Source organism: Quercus suber, unplaced genomic scaffold (assembly GCF_002906115.3).
Source record: "Quercus suber isolate HL8 unplaced genomic scaffold, Cork oak 2.0 scaffold_241, whole genome shotgun sequence".
In the NCBI taxonomy this organism is placed as follows: Eukaryota; Viridiplantae; Streptophyta; class Magnoliopsida; order Fagales; family Fagaceae; genus Quercus; species Quercus suber.
Window position 1 is genome coordinate 39,073 of NW_027069698.1, and position 19,062 is coordinate 58,134.

At 34.2% G+C, this 19,062-nt stretch overlaps 2 protein-coding genes across 3 annotated transcripts; both read right to left on the bottom strand.

Annotated features, from left to right (window-relative positions):
• Positions 1-1,041: 1,041 nt before the first annotated feature.
• LOC136070546 (cell division control protein 48 homolog C-like) lies at positions 1,042-15,413 on the bottom strand. The gene is made up of 3 exons (XM_065780609.1): positions 14,638-15,413; positions 2,443-3,059; positions 1,042-1,266 (listed from the first exon to the last, which is right to left on the bottom strand). Exons 1-3 carry the CDS (start codon positions 15,350-15,352, stop codon positions 1,057-1,059), a joined length of 1,542 nt encoding a protein of 513 aa, XP_065636681.1. The 5' UTR covers positions 15,353-15,413; the 3' UTR covers positions 1,042-1,056.
• On the bottom strand, positions 8,109-9,462 carry LOC112005427 (cell division control protein 48 homolog C). Of its 2 annotated transcripts, none has more exons than XM_065780611.1 (5): positions 9,359-9,462; positions 9,181-9,245; positions 8,895-9,096; positions 8,612-8,749; positions 8,109-8,456 (listed from the first exon to the last, which is right to left on the bottom strand). In XM_065780611.1, exons 3-5 carry the CDS (start codon positions 9,084-9,086, stop codon positions 8,409-8,411), a joined length of 378 nt encoding a protein of 125 aa, XP_065636683.1. In that variant the 5' UTR covers positions 9,087-9,096; positions 9,181-9,245; positions 9,359-9,462; the 3' UTR covers positions 8,109-8,408. The 2 variants fall into 2 exon arrangements, with proteins under 2 accessions (XP_065636683.1, XP_065636682.1); XM_065780610.1 differs by having other exon boundaries at positions 8,895-9,115.
• Positions 15,414-19,062: the final 3,649 nt, after the last annotated feature.

Consider the following 19,062-nt stretch of genomic DNA (forward strand, 5'->3'; position numbering starts at 1 on the left):
CTGCTCAAAGTCACAATCAACAAATCCTCAAATAAAAATTATAACAAAACAAAATAGGTTTGAATATTCTTAAGAACTCAAATTTATTTAAAATTTAAATACTCTAGAGGTTTGTTGTCCCTTTCAAACTTAGTGTTGAATTGATTTATAATTTAAAAGAAAAAATAAATTGCGTGTAAACAACCTAATAAATTCAGATATTAGTACAAGAATTCCAATATATTCTCATTTTATATTTGAAGAGAAACTAACTTTTTTTTAAGGATAAAACTTTAACAAAATAAAATAAAGGTTTAAGTTTATTTTTATTTTTATGTTTATGGAGTTTTAATTTAAATATTGTATTCAAAACACGTAGTTGATAGTTCTTTATTTTGTATATATGTAACCAAGATTTTTGAAGTTGTATAAACAAAAAAAAAAAAATATATATATATATATATATACACCTGTGTGTGTGTGTGTTCGTGTATATCCTATTTTGCAATCAGACACTCATTCAAGGTCAAAATCACAATTTCATTCACTCTACAGTAAAAACATCATTTAGACCATTCCATGAACACAACTTTTATTCCAAGATACATTCGAGTCCACAACAATGTACAATCGAACAACTCAATTAAAAGATGAAGCCTCCTCGAGAATCAACAGTTGATATGCTATTTTACAATTTTAGGTTTGAACTATGTGTTTATGATTGATTAATTTTGATTGGTCCTTAATTTGGATTGGCCCGTTTCTCATCTTAAAAAAAAAAAAAAAGGTGCCCATTTCTCACACTGAAGTGACATAAAGGCTAATGCAATCACTATATCTTTAGCTTACAGAAGAAAAGATTACAAAAAGCCCATTTCTAATCTTGAAGAAAAAAAAAAAAAAAAAAAAAAAGGCCCGTTTCTTACACTGAAGTGACATTTAGTTTCTTCTGATAAGCACTCCATGCATACATGTGTACATATATATCATTTACAGATATAGGTTTTTCTTCTTTTGAAGAGCCCTCATACTCGTTTCTGTTTTAACTTCCAATGAAGTCAGTTTTCAAAATGAAACTCACACACACACACACAAAGCACACAAAATGAGAAAAGAGACAATAATTCTAAATACCTCATAATCCTCTGGATATTTTATACGCCTAACTATATAACGGTCAAACTCCTTTCTTAAAAAGTCAAGCCCGCCAACATCTTCCCACTTTACATTAGGAATGGTAGAGAATCCTTCTCTTTTTGACGAGGGCTGAACCATTTTAACTGCTTCCTGAAAAACACCACATAAAAGCAATTGACAACATCATTTAAGAAAATCACATAACAAGAACAAACCAGCAGAATTTTATTCACACTTTCTAAAATGCAAGATCCTTCACCATAAGCAAAACTGTCAGTACACCAATCTCGGTCACCAAAAGGTAGATTTACGCATGTCAGTGGATAAAAACCACTAAAACAGCAAAAAAGATATCTACAGCAATATTATGAATACTGTTTCGGTGCTCATTCCGGTTTGTTCATTGGAATGGAAAATTTCAGTACCGGCCCATTTCGGTGTATTGTTTCAGAATTACTGTAATTATATATATATATATATATATATATATTAATAAGAATAAGAATAAAAGGTAATAATAATAAAATTTAATCTAAATATTCAAATTGTTAAGCTGCTAATACAACATTTGAAAAAAACAAAACAAAACCATTACATTAAAGATGAACCTTCCAAGAAACTTCCCACTTTACTTGTAAAAGTCTCCCCAGACCACATGAATATCATCTTTCCCTAGGAGTATTGATTAGTTTTACTTTTACCACTCCTTAATAACCATGAGTCCTCTTCTTTCAACAAAAAATTTCTATCGTCTTCTTCTTTCTATTTTTCTCTCACAGACCATAGCCTCCTCTGTGACTCTCCTTTCTCATCTCTCTCTATTTTTTTTTTTCTTTTCCCCACCAGCAGATCTAATCCACTTTTTCCCTTCTACAAACATCAACAAAGTTAGCATATAAGTTACTCATCTTTTCCTTATACTCCGAAATCATGTGTTGTTTTAAGTTTAAGGAGAAGAATACTCAAAACTCAATTCTGGCCAAATCTTCCACTTCGGCCAGTATTGGCCAAAACTCAGTGGAACAGCCTGAAATTTTCTCCAGGGTGGAATAAGGGGGTTATCGTTCCGGTTTGCATACCAGTACGAGATTTTCTGGCCATTCCGGCTGCTGGGACAGAACGAAATTCAGAACATCAATCTACAGTATCATGTCCAAATGTTCAACATTACCCACTTAAACTAAAGTGATGTGTGATGAAACAGAATTTGTAAAAGCAGATACAAAATCAGTATTGTCTTGACCAAAACTCATTTCCCAGGAAACATAGGCAGGTGAATAAATGAGAGTGTATTAGATCTAAAAAGAAAAGGAAAAATGATAGCACCTCAAAATCAGCCATTGTGATAGTAAGCTTTTCCATCTCCTCAGGCGACCATGATTGCCTCCACCACTCTTCAGTATGTTCTTCATTTATAGAGTCTTTTGACAGCTCAGACTTTCTTTCATCAATAATTCTCTTCATGGCAAGGTTGCCAGCCTTGTTAGCCAAGGCAGTCAAATCAGCCCCAACAAAACCAGGCGTAGACCTAGCTATTTTCAGAAGGTTGAAAGAACCTTCCAGTCTAAGATTGCGTGTAATTACAGAAAGAATCTTAACCCTTGCACTTTCATCGGGAACACCTAGGACAATCTCGCGGTCAAATCTCCCAGGTCTCCTTAGTGCAGGGTCAACAGCATCAGGCCTATTGGTCGCTCCAATGACAAGCACATGGCCAGGTCTCTGATCAGAACTTTCTGAGTTTGAATTAGAATCTGCTGGTTGTACAAGTCTGTGAGATTCATCCATGCAAGTCATCAACTGTGTCACAATTCGTCGCTCCATCTCTCGTTGTAGATTTTCTCTTTTAGAAGCAATTGCATCAATTTCGTCAATAAATACAATTGATGGAGCAGTCCTGTATGCTTTAGAAAAAAGATCTCGAATATTTTCCTCCGATGCACCTGGAATATTCATTAAATGAGAAACAATTGTAGGAGTTCCAATTTATTGAGGGGGAAAAATGTAGTTTCTCCATCAAACAATTGAACCCAACACAGGAAGAGGAGGATAAAAATAAGAAATAAGGTCATATGACCAAAAACTTTGGGGGGGGGGGGGGGGGGGGGAAAANTGATTAGGGAAGGATCAATGTGGAAGGTTGGGGATGGATCCTCCATACAAGTCTCAACCCATAAATGGCTGCCAAATAGACCGGTGTTCCTGGGGACTCCTAGACCTCAAATGTATGTAAATGAGCTAATTGACAGAGCCACAATGCAATGGTATAGGGAGAAGATTTTTGACTTGTTTGCCTACAGGACTAGGAAGGATATATTATCTATTCCACTAGCCAGTAACTCAGCTCGTGATGTTCTAGTTTGGAATGAAAATAAGTCTCAGACCTTCACTGTAGGATCAGCATATCAGGTGGCTTGCAAGCTGAAGGAGGTAACCTGGGTTGAACACTCCGCAGCAGCTTCAGACCGGCATATCTGGAGTAGTTTGTGGAAGCTGAATGTCCCTCCGAAGGTTCGAACATTTGTCTGGCGAGCATGCTCAAATATACTGCCTACCAGAGACAATCTCCATCGAAAAAAGCTGAGAGTGGACCCAAGATGTGAACTATGCTGCCAACATCATGAATCTGCTGGCCATCTATTGTGGGAATGCCCATTTGCAAGAAATGTTTGGGCTCTATGCAGTGGGAGGATTCAGAAGTGTTCAAATGAGGTTCAAGACTTTTTTCTGCTATTTCGTATGATGGTGAGAACACTGAGAAGACTTCCTCAAGCTGAATTGGAAAGATGGGCCACGGTCTCCTGGGCGTTGTGGAATGCTCGAAATAAATTTTATTTCGAGAAGGTCCAGCTACACCCAAGAAAGATCCTGGATGGCGCCCTTGGATATTTGGCAGAGTACCAGCACTTCTTGGCTGCACAGAGTAGAGCTGCACATGGAGATTAACCTGTTGTATATGAAGGTTAACCAATCGCTTTCCACATGTATTACACGTTGGGTTTTTCTCTGTACAATAATGCATCTTGTAATCCATTGTCTTGTTTTACGCCCTCTGAGTTTATCGGGTCCAGTGGGCTTTGAGTTGTATACATTTTATTATCAATAAAGTTTTTCTATCTTTCTCTCAAAAAAAATAACTTATATATATATATATATATTTAAAAACAACATAAAATTTTCATATTAAAAAATGAAAAGAATTTAAGCATGTCACGTAGATCCTGTGAATCTTAATTTCTTTTATGCCTTAAATTTAGAGTTTTTGGGTGTTATTATTCAATGTATAGAGACAATTCAACTTCATCCTAGTATGGGCATCCTTTTACTAGTATTTATGTTAATCATGTTTTAGAATTTGTAGCATCAATAAAAGCTTTTTTATTTTTCTATCTTAAGTTCTAAAATACTGGTTTTAATATAGCTCTTGTTTGAATTTAATAAACTAATTAAATCTAAAATGCATTTACAAGTAGGTTATTTAATTAATAGAGGTTAACAATTAATAAATTACATATCTTGAGTGTTCTTACAAATGAAAGAAAATTTAGGATACATTAAATATAGAAGACATATCTAAAGTAATCTTCGCGTGTAAATTCATATGAGAGATTAATTGACCATCTGAAGTTGGTGCGGAATTTGAAGAGATTATAACAATATGATAAATTATATTGGGGGATAGATCATAACAGAAATGTTGTGCACTTCATTCACTACATACAAATTACAAAAGAACATGGTTGAAATTGTTCAAACGTTGGGATAATTGACTGATCAGATATTTTTTATTCTTTTTTAGGATGAGAAATTGATTAAGCACTTTAGTGTTTATTATTATTTTTTGTGTGAGATCTTTAGTTATTTTTATCAATATTATATATAAATCACAATCAATAAAAATAATAAGAAAATGGTAGAGTTCAAAGAATTAAGAAACTACTTAAAGAAGTCATATGTGTAAATACGTTGGATGAATTGAGGGGTTGTTTGGTTCCTGTGGCCTGCTCAAAGTCACAATCAACAAATCCTCAAATAAAAATTATAACAAAACAAAATAGGTTTGAATATTCTTAAGAACTCAAATTTATTTAAAATTTAAATACTCTAGAGGTTTGTTGTCCCTTTCAAACTTAGTGTTGAATTGATTTATAATTTAAAAGAAAAAATAAATTGCGTGTAAACAACCTAATAAATTCAGATATTAGTACAAGAATTCCAATATATTCTCATTTTATATTTGAAGAGAAACTAACTTTTTTTTAAGGATAAAACTTTAACAAAATAAAATAAAGGTTTAAGTTTATTTTTATTTTTATGTTTATGGAGTTTTAATTTAAATATTGTATTCAAAACACGTAGTTGATAGTTCTTTATTTTGTATATATGTAACCAAGATTTTTGAAGTTGTATAAACAAAAAAAAAAAAATATATATATATATATATATACACCTGTGTGTGTGTGTGTTCGTGTATATCCTATTTTGCAATCAGACACTCATTCAAGGTCAAAATCACAATTTCATTCACTCTACAGTAAAAACATCATTTAGACCATTCCATGAACACAACTTTTATTCCAAGATACATTCGAGTCCACAACAATGTACAATCGAACAACTCAATTAAAAGATGAAGCCTCCTCGAGAATCAACAGTTGATATGCTATTTTACAATTTTAGGTTTGAACTATGTGTTTATGATTGATTAATTTTGATTGGTCCTTAATTTGGATTGGCCCGTTTCTCATCTTAAAAAAAAAAAAAAAGGTGCCCATTTCTCACACTGAAGTGACATAAAGGCTAATGCAATCACTATATCTTTAGCTTACAGAAGAAAAGATTACAAAAAGCCCATTTCTAATCTTGAAGAAAAAAAAAAAAAAAAAAAAAAAGGCCCGTTTCTTACACTGAAGTGACATGAAATCCCATCACCAAATCTTTAGCTTGCAGAAGAAAAGATAACAAAAAGCAGAAATCTTTAGCTTGTAGAAGAAAATATTACAAAAGGCAGAAAGAAGAAAAAAACGCCTACTCTCTAACTCTTTCCAGTCTCCATCTTGATTCCAAAAAAAAAAACTCTTTTTAGTTGACTTACTCATCGATTGGTGTTGGCAATAGACTTGGTGTACTCACAGATCTTCATTTCAAGTTCGTTTTTGTTTTCTCCTCCTTTGCCTCTTTCGTCTTCTTCATGGTTTGTTGCTGGGTGTCTTTTTTTTTTTTTTTTTTTTTTTGAAGAGGAGTTTGCTTTGCTATTGCTCATTGCTGCTGAGTAAAGAGCACAAGCAATGCCGGCAAGAGAACAAACAAAAAGACTAAAAGAGTTTACTTTACAAAAAGTGAAAAAGAGACTCTTAGATTTCTCTAGAAGCCAATGGAATGATCCGGACCCTTAGATTTCTCTAGACTCTTAGATTTCTTTAGATTTATTTAGAAGCCACTTAAACTCTTACACGTTTTAGTCTTTTAGATTCTTACACATTTTAGACTTAGCCTTACACATTTTGCTTTTCTTTCTTTTCTTTCTTTTTCTTTTTTTTTTCTTTTTTTTAAGAAATCAGATTTAGTGTGATGGACTTAGTGTTAGTGCATCAAGTTGAGTCCTACATATTTTGCTAGTGGGCTAGTCTTAGTGGATCCAATCAAGTTAAGTCCTACACATTTTGCTAAAAAAAAAAGTTTATTGCTACACCAAAAAAAAAAGAGTATTAATAACAAAATTATAAATTTAGAATAATTTACTTTGTATTAATATTAATTTTAATTTTTTTTATGCAGGTTTAAAGTGTAAAGTGATCATATTAAGTAAAACTACAATTGTACTTTTGATAAACCAAGTTCTATTGTTTTATATATTAAATTTATATTATTCTAGTTAAATTGTAATTTTTTTTTAATTATAGATTGTATTTCATTTATTCGTAAATATTTTTTAATTACAAATGTCTACTAGAAAATATTCATCCGGATATAAAAAACTAAAAAAAAAAAAAAAAAGACAAAGAAAAAAGAATATGTTAGCAAAACTTGAATGCAAAAATTTAATCAGTATCTTTGCCTCTCAAAAAGCAAGAAAAATAAATTTTAATTGAAAAAATATATATAAATTTATAATAAAAGGCCCAATTTAAAACTTTTTCCTAGAGCCTCCAAATTCGTTGAGCCGGCCCCAAGAATAATCATTATTCGTTAACCCAATAGAAGACATTCATTTCAATGAAACAAAAACAAAAGCCCAGCAACATGAGGTCGATCTGCTTTCTCTCTTAGGACTAAAACAAAAGCCCAACAAACCTAGATCAACCACCACTGTTTTGCAAGGAATTGATGCTGAACGTTTAGATCGAACTACATCTCTTCTCTCTCAAATTTTGCTTCATGGGTTTCCTTCTTTTTTCTTTTTTTTTTGGTTATTTTATTTTTGTAGTTTTGGGTTGGGGATTGATTTGATTTTGATGGTGATTGTGGATTAGGGCTTGCAACGGTTGTGGTTTCCGATGGAGTTGCGGTGGTTGTGGGTTCTGATGGTGGTTGCGATGGCCCCTGATAGTTCTTGGTCTATTATCTGAAGCTCTCTACCTTGTAGCATCTAAGATCTTAGTTTGGTGAGCACGCATGGATGGGAGTGTGCTTTGGAAAAGAGGAGTGTTTGATTTATTTTAGGTTTTGTTTTTGATAAAAAAATGTGTTAGAATAACGTCTAATAGGGAGGTGAATAACAAAATAGTAACGGATTAAAGCACAAGTGGATTGTCAAAAATGAAATCACAAGTGAGTAAGTTAAATTTGACACAAACCACAAGTAAGTAAAGTATAATTCCTCTTAAGAATTAATTACATGTCATTCGATATTGGTTTAAATTTTGAGACAAGAATGTAACTAACGTTATCAGATAAAATTTTCAGATAATTATGATTTTTGATGTGTCCCTCAGTTGTGGTTCGGAAGATCTCTTCTTTTTTCCAAGGCAATTTTCGAGCAAGAAATGAGCTAAGACTAAACATATACTCTTACTATGAAAAGGCTCAACGAGTTTCTCAACTAAGACTCGAAATAACTGACTCAACAAATTTCTCGAGCCTCATTCAGCACAAAAATTCATTCCCATCGTGGGGAAAGCAGGTTAACTTACATTGATACACCTATAAAACATGAGAAAAAGACAATGGGAAAGGAATTGTTTATTCACTTTTGACATCAAAACTGGCTTCATTTTACATTCAATTTTTACTATGGTAGTCACTATCGCATCCTCAGCCATGGCATGCAGATAGTCGATTAATGATTCTTCTCATGCTGCCTTAAAACTCTGTGACCAAGTCTGGTAATCTCGTTTTTGCTGTTCCCAAAATAGAAGCAACATTAAGAGTTAAAAATATATATAGAATAATAATAATAAGTAAAAATCATTTTGCTTCAGATATCCTTGCGCTAGACACACACAAGCAGAAGTGGTATAAAGAGATTTACTTTTGGCAACGGACAGAGTCATACCTTGTCTGAGACAGAAGGTGAGATTTTACCCAGTGCTCGCTCAAAATGTGTTGACTTTATGGTACAAGGAGCTGCATCTGAGGTGCTCTTAGTTGACGTCAGTTTGTCTTCAAGAGCAACCATTGCAGCTTCATTCATCTGTCAATAATAGAAATTTAGACATTTCATCTGAAACCCCATCCAGCTCCCCTACTTTCATCCTCCTCACCCCACACACACACACACACAAAAGATATCAGCTTCAACATAATATGAAAACAGATGAATTTGAGCATAAACAAACCAGTGCAGCAAGATCAGCCCCACTAAAATTTTCACAAGCTTCCATTCGACCAAGAGCACTCAAATCCACACTGGCATCTATAGGCTTCTTTCTCCCAAGAGCTTTTAAGATCAACCCACGCTCATCCGGACTGGGCAACGGAACATAAAGAAGTTTACCAAATCTACCAGGCCGTAAGATGGCTCTGTCCATCACCCCAGGTCTGCCAAAAGAGATGCCAACTGAAAGGAATCAGTAAGGCAGTAATCATCAGAACAAATAGAAGAGGATAAACAATTAATTTTACCTATTTGTCGCGCCAATAACAAAAACACCCCGCCGCTGCTCTGCTCCATCTAGTTCTATAAGTAACTGCAATTGTAGGAAATGGGTTGATTTTATCATCAGAATATGAATTGGTACAGCTAAACATAATAAGTAGGAGAGCATGATTTTGCTCAGGCTATCTGATGAGATTATTTGACCTGGTTCAGTAGCCGCTCAACAACCCATCCACCTTCTTTACCACGCTTTGTTGCCAAAGCATCCACCTACAAGTCATGGGGGCAGAAATTCAAAATCTCAAAAAAAAAAAAAAAAAAAAAAAAAAGGCAAAGGAAAATTAATGACCACAAAATAACTACTTTAAAAATAAATTAAAGAATGGAAACCCTAATCAAGACACCCATTTTGAAAAGCCATGTTCTCTGGAACAAGATATTGTCATTTTGAATACAAACTTACTACCCATTAAATGCATCCGATTTTATCATGAAAGAAAACCTAGTATGATGTGGAAAAACACTAATTATTAAACAGAAATTCCACATACATCTCTACAGCAATCTAGTATAATTCTTATCTAATGCCTGAATGTAGAACACCAATTGGCTTGCATTTGCTTCAAACATATCTTCTTTATAAGTAAAATTAAACAAGGACATAAAGCAGATACATGAGCAAAGGGGTGAAAGGAAAAAAAGACCAATAAAACCAAATTGATTAAGAAGGATACAAAGCCATTCTATTAAGCTCTGGAACTGAGAATTGATGCTGTTGTTACTGTTTTGAAGTATATTCCTGCTGTATACCTTTTGTATGACGTGATGCTATCTTGTTTTGAAAACATGAGTTATTTTTTTAAAGTATCTATTGAAAGAGCACTGTAGCTATCTGGTTCGTAAAGATAGATGTAAAACTGAAATTTCAACCTTCCTTTGAAGAGACTCAATGCCTTGATTGCTGAAGAAGATAGAGTGCCAGTTGAAGAAACTACTCTTGAATTCCATTAGACAAGAGAGTTGATCCGATACAGGGCTCCTCTAGAACTCATGTTATTCTCTCTCTCTCATACACACAACAGAGCTGATTCATTATTCTAAATTCCACTTTTAATTTTCTAAATACATTTCAGTTTTTAAGGGGATTGGCATAAATGCTCAGATAGTATGAGCCTTTGCTCAAACTATGGGTGCGACAAGGTTGGGTTGGTTGGTTTTGGGGAGGACATTTACACCAACCCCCAACCATGTTGGTCCCTAAAAAAATTTAAAAATAATAATAATAAAAAATCATCATAAATCAACATCAAACTGAACACCCATTAAAATGTCAGGTCAGTTTAATGTGGACTAGTCACATTGAAAGAGATGCATGTGTGTGCATGAGAGAGAGAGAGAGAGACATGCATCAGCGGCAACAAGATAGTGGCATTATTGGTTAAAGAGGGTAGCATCAGCAATAGGGTGGTGATGTGGGGAAAAGGAGTCTAAGAGATGCAAGGAAGATGTGGAGAAAAGGAGCATGGTGGTTTGGTGCTGCAATGGCAATTTGTAGTGGCAGTTGAGACTTGAGAGGAGAGATGAGAATGCTGAGGCAACTGAAACTTGAGGGGAGATGAGAATGTCAAAAAGTCGGGAGGGATCATCAAATTGGGGACTTAAATTACGGAAAAATGCTTCATGTGTGCACGTCCATGAAACCATGAACCTGCACACTAGTAGTTCACCAAATGCTCCTTTATAAACAATATTTTTATAACTTGTTTATATTTTTTGATAAATAATAACTTTTATAGATATTGAGAGACTTATGTACACAGACAAAGTGCTCCTAAGGAATTACATTGTGGAAGAATCAAATTCTAAGAGAAAGTTCAGAGTCTAAAATTAAAAACGTATAACTAGTTCCAAAAGTTCAGGACCAATCAAATAATGATCTCAAAACAAGGATTTCAGCTCAATAACTCAAACCCCCACTCCATTAAATGTGCAATTCTTCCTCCGGGAGTAAACTATGGGACAAGGTGGGTAGGTTTTTTGACGGAGTCAAACCCCAAATCCAACTTACTCCCCATACGCTTCTCTCTCTCTCTCTCTCTCTCTCTCTCTCTCATTGATATTAGAAATGAAAGCTTGAACTTTCTTTTTCTTTTTTTTTGGATAAGTAATAAGATTTATTGATATATAAAAATTATTAAAAATAAATAAATAAAACCCTAGTACACGGAGTGTATAGGGATCAAATACAGAAATTACAAGAATCAAGAAAACCAAAGATAGAAGAGAATGATTGGTTTCGCAAGGCAAATAACCAATCCAAAAAGTTCTAAAGAAAAATAACTTGAGATAAGGAATGGATCTCTCAGAATCTTCAAGACACCTACTATTTCTTTCCCACCACCTCCAAAGACACCACATTAAACAATGGGGAACGATTATCCATATATGACCATTTCGATGACGACCCAACCGGCCTTGCTAGCAAGCAAGGAGCCCCACAACTGACTTAGGCATAACCCAACTTACTCCAAATAAACCCAAAACCATAGACCACAAATCCATAGCAACTAGACAATGAAGGAAAAGATGGTCAACCAATTCACTATTACACTTGCAAATATAACACCAATCCAATATCACTATTAAGAGTGTTATACACGTGGAAGTGATTGCGGAAGAGGTTAAAAGTCAATAGAAATAATAAAAGGCTGAAACTTCAGCTTTCCTCTTTACTGTTAGTCACATGGGCTCAGAAAACAAAGAAAAAAATTAAAACACAAAATAGAGAAGTGGACAACCCAAAACAAAGAAAAAACAAACCCACATACAACACAGTACACACAGCCTCCAATTCCCAAACATGAAAACCCCTAAAGAAACTCACGTCACATCCCAAAAAAGGACCCCATTGGAGAACTTCATAAGCTCAGCCACACTTGCCTCCTTATCTCGGCAAAATCTAAATAATTTAGGAGACAGCAAGAGGTGACTCCCCACACCAACAATCTTGCCAAAACTTGATTTCTTTGTGGAACCAATCTTTTTTATCCTTTCTTGATTTCTTAGATTCTTGTAATTTTTGTGCTTGATTGTTTGACCCTTGTACACTCCCTATGTACTAGGGTGTTCCACCTTTTTTTGATATCAATAAATTTTTTACTTATAAAAAAAAAACAATCTTGCCAAAACTTCACCCTCGACCCATCACCAATTTCAAACAGAATATAATGAGAAAAAGAAGGCCATCCTTGACTAATATTTTTCCACAAACCAACACCATATGGACCAGAAACTGGACCGGTACATCAACCACCCCATACACATCCATATTTCACCTCTATCACTTGCCTCCGAAGGGCATCCCTTTCAAGCCCAAATCTCTATAGCCACTTCCCAAGCAAAAGTTCATTAAAAAGTCTTACTTTCCTTATCCCCAAGCCACCTGAAGAAAGAGGCGTATAAACAGTAGCTCATTTAACCAGGTGAAATTTAGGTTCATTCCCTAGACCACCCCATAAGAAATTCCGCTGAAGTTTTGCAATTCGGTTAGCCACAAAAGCAAGGATAGGAAATAAAGATAGGAAATAAGTAGGTAAACTTAATAGAGTGCTTGAATCTTTTGTTCTTCAATATCTTCTTTACTGTTGTAATTTTTTCTCTTCTACACTATTACACGACAAGAAATCACCTAAAGTAGAATGCAGCATTGTTGGTGATGGATGAGAAGATACGAGATTGAGTAGGAGGTGAGGCCCAATGGCATGCTTGTCTAGAAGCGAGACAACATAGTCAATGATGACAGTGCTGCTTCTTATGGGAGGTAGGTTACAATAAAAGCCACCTTCTCCCACAAGGATGGAGGGCTTCTGAATGGTTTTCATTTTTTATCTATTTGAGGCCCATATCCTTCAATCCCTACCACATTCAACCACATTTGATATTTTTTTATAATTCCAACAGTATTTGATTTTTTTTAATTTTATAATTCCAACAGTATTTGAAACTTAAAAATCATTTATTATTCATCGGATACAGCTTGGACTCATATGAAATGGTGTCCAATCTGAGTCCATGTCTGTGTTCAATACATATCTGACACCACCATGTGATGAGATTTTCCATGTTCATCCTTCCTAGTAGCATGGGGGGGGGAACAAGATATCATTTATGAATGCTGACATAGTCAACATATTCATGTCTTTAAATTTGAAAACCTGCATTTAACAAGAATCAGTCCCTAAAAACCAGATTGATCAGCAATAGAGGTAGAACGCAAAAACAGGCTTTAACTTCCACAACCCACAAACTCCTTACCACCTTATTAATTGGAGGTGTGCCTCTTAGAGGGTGGGAGCACCAACCACATATCAATTTTTTATTGGATAAGGTAGGGATTCTTTTTCTAAAGAACAGTCCTTTGAACTCACCTCTAACCATTATAACCTATGGGTAACTAACCCCACCGGCCAGAACCATTCCTTAATTCAAATTCTTAATTCATAGACAAATGTTTCATACTAGGCAAAATGCCCCAGTATCTGGGAAAAATAACTACATTAGTGGGGCACAGCTGCTAAGGTTACTACTCTTCAGAAGTGAAACCTAAACTTAGCGATAATAATAAAAACACACCCATTTTAGCTTTGGCAATGTAAACAAGCCTTGGCTTCAAAACATTTGTTTCAGCACATGATAGACCTTTATGCAAAATGAACAAGATATTGAGCTCTAAAGATACCGAAATCAGAAGCAGATATATGCATCAATTATGAAACTCATTCAAATTCATTTCACTGAGATTATCCTCCAGCAATAATGATGAAAGAAATGAAAGAAAGTTAGGCAAAATACCCTATTGGTCCCTAAACTAAAAAACTAACACATCATCACTCTGTTAGACACATTAGCAGCTTAAGGACTAAAGCTGATCACTTTAAAGTTGTTTGCAACTAAAACCAACCACTTCAATTTCACAACTAAAACTGCTCATTAGCGATGCATACCAAATGAAAGACACCATAGACAAGTTAAAAAGTAAAAAGTAAAAACTAACATGCCATCATTCCATTAGACACATTAGGGACTCAAAGCGATCAATTACCTTAAGTTTGATAATATGATTAAAACCGATTACTTTTAAGTTTTTTAGCAACTAAAACGAAGGCGCTTTAAATTTCAGCAACTAAAATTACTCATTAGGAATGCATACCAGAGACACCAAATGACCTAAAAACTAACCAGTCATCACTCTATTACACACATTAGCGACTAAAATCGTTCATTAGTAATGGATTACACGCGAACAATCACTTAAAATTCACGATCACTTTTTAAGTTGTTAGCAACTAAAACCGATCACTATAAACTTCAGAGACTAAAATTGCTCATTTGAAATGCATACCAGACACACATTAGAAGCTAGAATAGAATTTAAAACTTGCAGGGACTAAAACCGCAGAGGTGATGAAGAGAGCGATACATACCGGACACGCCAGTGACAATCTCGGTAGCGGAAATCTTATAGAAGGGAACACCGGTCTCATTGGCAATGGCGTGAGCCAATTTGGTCTTCCCGCACCCGGGTGGCCCGCGCAGCAAAATCCCACCCATGGGCTTAACCCCTAACCACTGCGGCAACTGCGGATGGTACAACGGCACAATCACCTCCATCTTCAGCTCCTCAATCACGCTATCCATTCCTCCCAAATCCCTAAACCTGGGACCACCGTTTCCGTCTCCGTCTCCTCCTTTCTTCACCACCATCTTCACCTCCTCAACCCTGTATTCCTCGACTTCTTTGTTGCTATCAACCTTTTTGGCCTCGCTCAGCTCCATATACGACGCTAATAGGTTCGATTTCATTACATCGAATTTCGGCGGAGCGTCTTCCGATGTGGAGACCACCGCGCCGTCGTCTTCTTCTTCATCGGAACTACTACTCCTCGACGAGTTCTCGTCAGACGACGTCGTTTCGAGAATTCTCTTTCGCTTTTTCTTCTTTTTGGTGGTGGTGGTGGTGGTGTTGTTTTGAGGAGGGAGGGATTGCAGGGTTTTGCGAACGAAGGTTGTGAAGGGTTGTCTCTTGATACGGTTGTAGTCGCGGTAGGTTGCACGGAGATGGTCGACGGTTTCATCCAGCGTTGAGGAGCGGTGGTTGCTGTAGCTTTCCAGCCGCCGACGGAGTAATTCTCTCTTCATATTTTTCAATCTCCGCCGCCCCCGCGTACAGCATAGCTTAGCTTAGCTTTTAAAAGAGCTTAAAAGAGCAAAATAATTAAAATTAAATTACGTTTAGAAAAAAAAATAAAAAAGTACTTTGATTTATATTCAAAAAAAAAAAAGGTTTATTTTAAGGTGTGAATTAGGGTGGCAATTCAAGTTAGCATGTCAGGTTCGTGTCGTATTAAGGTTGGGGTATTCGACTAAATGGGTTAACCTTAATTTGACTCATTTAATAATCGTGTCATAATCCTTCAACCTTAACCCGACAGGCAGGTTGACCTGACCTGACCTAACTCATTTGACATGCATAATAAACGAGTCATGTTGAGTTGACACGACTGTAACACAACCCATTTCAACCTATATAATATTAAATATAACATCCATCTAGAAATAATTTTTTTTTACATTCCAAAAAGTAGTTCATACACTTCAAGTCTTCAACCCACATTCAAAATAATATAGTTCAACAAAAATATAACATTTATCTAGAAATAAGTTCTTTTCACTTCAAAAGAAATGCATACACTTCAACCCAAATTCAAAATAACAAAGTTTAACAAAAATAAAATAATATAGTTCAACAAAAATATAATATCATTGGAACTCGCCAAATGCTAAGTATCAATTTTGAAAAAATTTGAGCAAACAATAGACTAATTCTAACTATGACCACGATTATCATCCATAGATTTTTTGTTGATGTCTAAATTCATAACATCTTCCAGAAGCTCATCCAATTTCATTTGTGCAAGTTCTATGCCCAAAAAAAAAAAAAAAGTATTAGTAGTTCTAGGGTCTGTAAAGTTTCAATCTCCAATTATATCCCTTGTAAATTTTTGTAATTACTCACTTTTCTTTTTAAATTTAAAATATATGTTGAATATAAAAGGTATTTGATAAATCTAAAATAAAATAAATATTTATTTGTTATACAAGTTAAATGGGTTGTGTTAAGTGGGTCATTTCGAATTGACACAAATAAATTGGCGTATCAAATGTGTCTATTGTGAGTTATGCGGGTTGACTTGTTTATGACACGTTTCTTATCGTGTCGCTTTCGGGTCGACTTGTTTATGACCCAAACCCATTAAGGCCCAACCCTAACTCGAAAAAACACGTGTCGAGTTCGTGTCGTGTTTGCAGAGTGGGTCGAACATTGACACCCGTAGTGTGAATGAATTTTTGGTACTTATATTTTTGTTTCATTCTCATTTTAATTTCTACTTTTTTATTTTACTGTTTTTAGTTCTTAAAATGAAAAATACGTTTTATTTTGGTTCCTACTATCATCTCACTAATAAAAAATAATTTATGTAGCAAATAGGACGCACAGTTGACACATAAAACACCTACATAGACATTAAATTAATAAAAAAAATTATTTAGCATTTAAATAATGCCACATCAGCATTTTAAATATTAAAAAAGCCACATCAAAAAAACAATTAAAATAAAATTCTAAATTGATAATTTTTTTAAAATAAAATAAATTAAATTAAATTTTTTTTGTAAAAGTAAAATATAGGGGTGTCAATGTTCGACCCAACCCGCGAACATGACACGAACCCGATACGGGTTTTTGCGAGTTAGGGTTAGGCTTTAATGGGTTTGGGTCATAAACGAGTTGACCCGAAAGCGACACAAAAAGAAATGTGTTATAAGCGGGTCAACTCGCATAAGCTGCAATAGACATGTTTGACATGTCAATTTATTTGTGTTAACCCAAAATGACCCACTTAACACAACCCATTTAACTCATATAACAAATAAATATTCATTTTATTTTAGAGTTGTCAAATATCTTTTATATCCAACATATATTTTAAATTTCAAAAGAAAAGTGAGTAATTATAAAAACTTACAAAGGATATAATTAGAAATTGAAACTTTACAAACTCTAGATTTCTAAACCCTACAAACCCTAAATCTCTAAACTTTCTTATAAATATCTAATTTTTTTTTAAAATTTTAGCTATATTACTCATTCTACTATCTTATAGTCTCATACCCAATTCTCAAATTCAAAGTCTCAAACTGATTATTGCTCTCTCTCTCTCTCTCTCTCTCTCTCTCTCTCTCTCTCTCTCTCTCTCTCTCTCTCTCTCTCTCTCTCTCATGTGTTTACTGAGAAAACCGTTTTCTTGGTGTTTCAAAATTTTACAATAATTTTTTCTACATAATGTTTTGGTTCTATAAACTTTAGTTTACTGTTTGCTCCAATTCTTTCAATATTGATACTTAGCATTTGGCAAGTTCCAAAGATATTATATTTTTGTTAAATTATGTTATTTTATTTTTGTTAAACTATGTTATTTTGAATTTGGGTTGAAGTGTATGCACTTCTTTTATAGTGTAAAGAAATTATTTCTAGATGAATGTTATATTTTTCTTAAACTATATTATTTTGAATGTGGGTTGAAGACTTGAAGTGTATGCACTGCTTTTGAGATGTAAAAAAAATTATTTATAGATGGATGTTATATTTAATATTATGTAAGTTGAAATGGGCTGTGTTACCTTTGTGTCAACCCAACACGACTTGTTTATTAAGCGTATCAAATGGGTTGAGTCAGGTCAACCCGCTTTATTAACAAGTCGGATTAGGGTTAAATGATCATGACATGATTATTAAATGGGTCGGATTAGGGTTGAGCTATTAAGTCGAATACCCCTACCTCGACATAACACGAACCCGACATGCTAATCCGAATTGACACCCCTAAAAATATTATTTTAGTGCCTAAACTTTACCAAAAACTCATTATTTTGTTTTCTGAATTACTATGCTCTCTTCACTATTCTTTTGTTTTCTTAATTACTATGCTCTCTTCAATACATTGTTGAAGCCAATTATTATTCTATAGTCATAACTCAGAAGCCTGACCCTCGCATCTCAACCCCAGACTATCTAACCCTCGGTTACTAACAAATCACAACAGTGCAAAAGGCAAATAACTTTTTTTATTTTTTAGGAACAGAAAGGCAAATAATTTGATTCCCTTAATATTAAATTCATATGCCCCCGTACAAGAATTCATTGCAATGTCAATCTCCTACCCTGAAACCTAGAAAATTCAATAGGTAACAGATTTCACTAAAACATGTATTTATTCATATTGCACATTTGTGAATTTGAAACTCTTCTTAAAATAATTTTTGAATTCAAGTATACCTTAGGGTAATTTTACTTATCCTATTTCTAAGCTTTTCTCTACAGCCAAAGGTAACAACTAAAAAAAAAAAAAAAAAATTTGCAAACCTTACTCAATACCCAGACGGAAAAACACAGAAGAATTAACCCTGAAAAAGTTTAAATATACAAAGAACTTTAAATATAAGCATATTGAGAGACCTTGTAGTACAGCGGAGGCGATGATGCTAAGGTTAGGGAGAGTTAAAGAGAGTATTTGGGTGTTTTTTTTTTTGTTTTTTTTTTTTTATTATTTTTATTATTTTTTTTTTATCTTCAGAAACAAAGTAATTGGGTTTTAAATCCTAATAATAAAACGTAAAAATATTTGGGTTAGGAATAGTTTTTTTTTTATTTTATTTTTATAATAATGCTAATGTGTAAATATGTGAAAGCTCTTAAAAAAGGTAAAATATTGGTCAAAAGTTTCGGTTTTATAGTATATATAGATTATTAGGATAAGTTGTGGTTGATGGGTTGGGGTGGGTGAGTT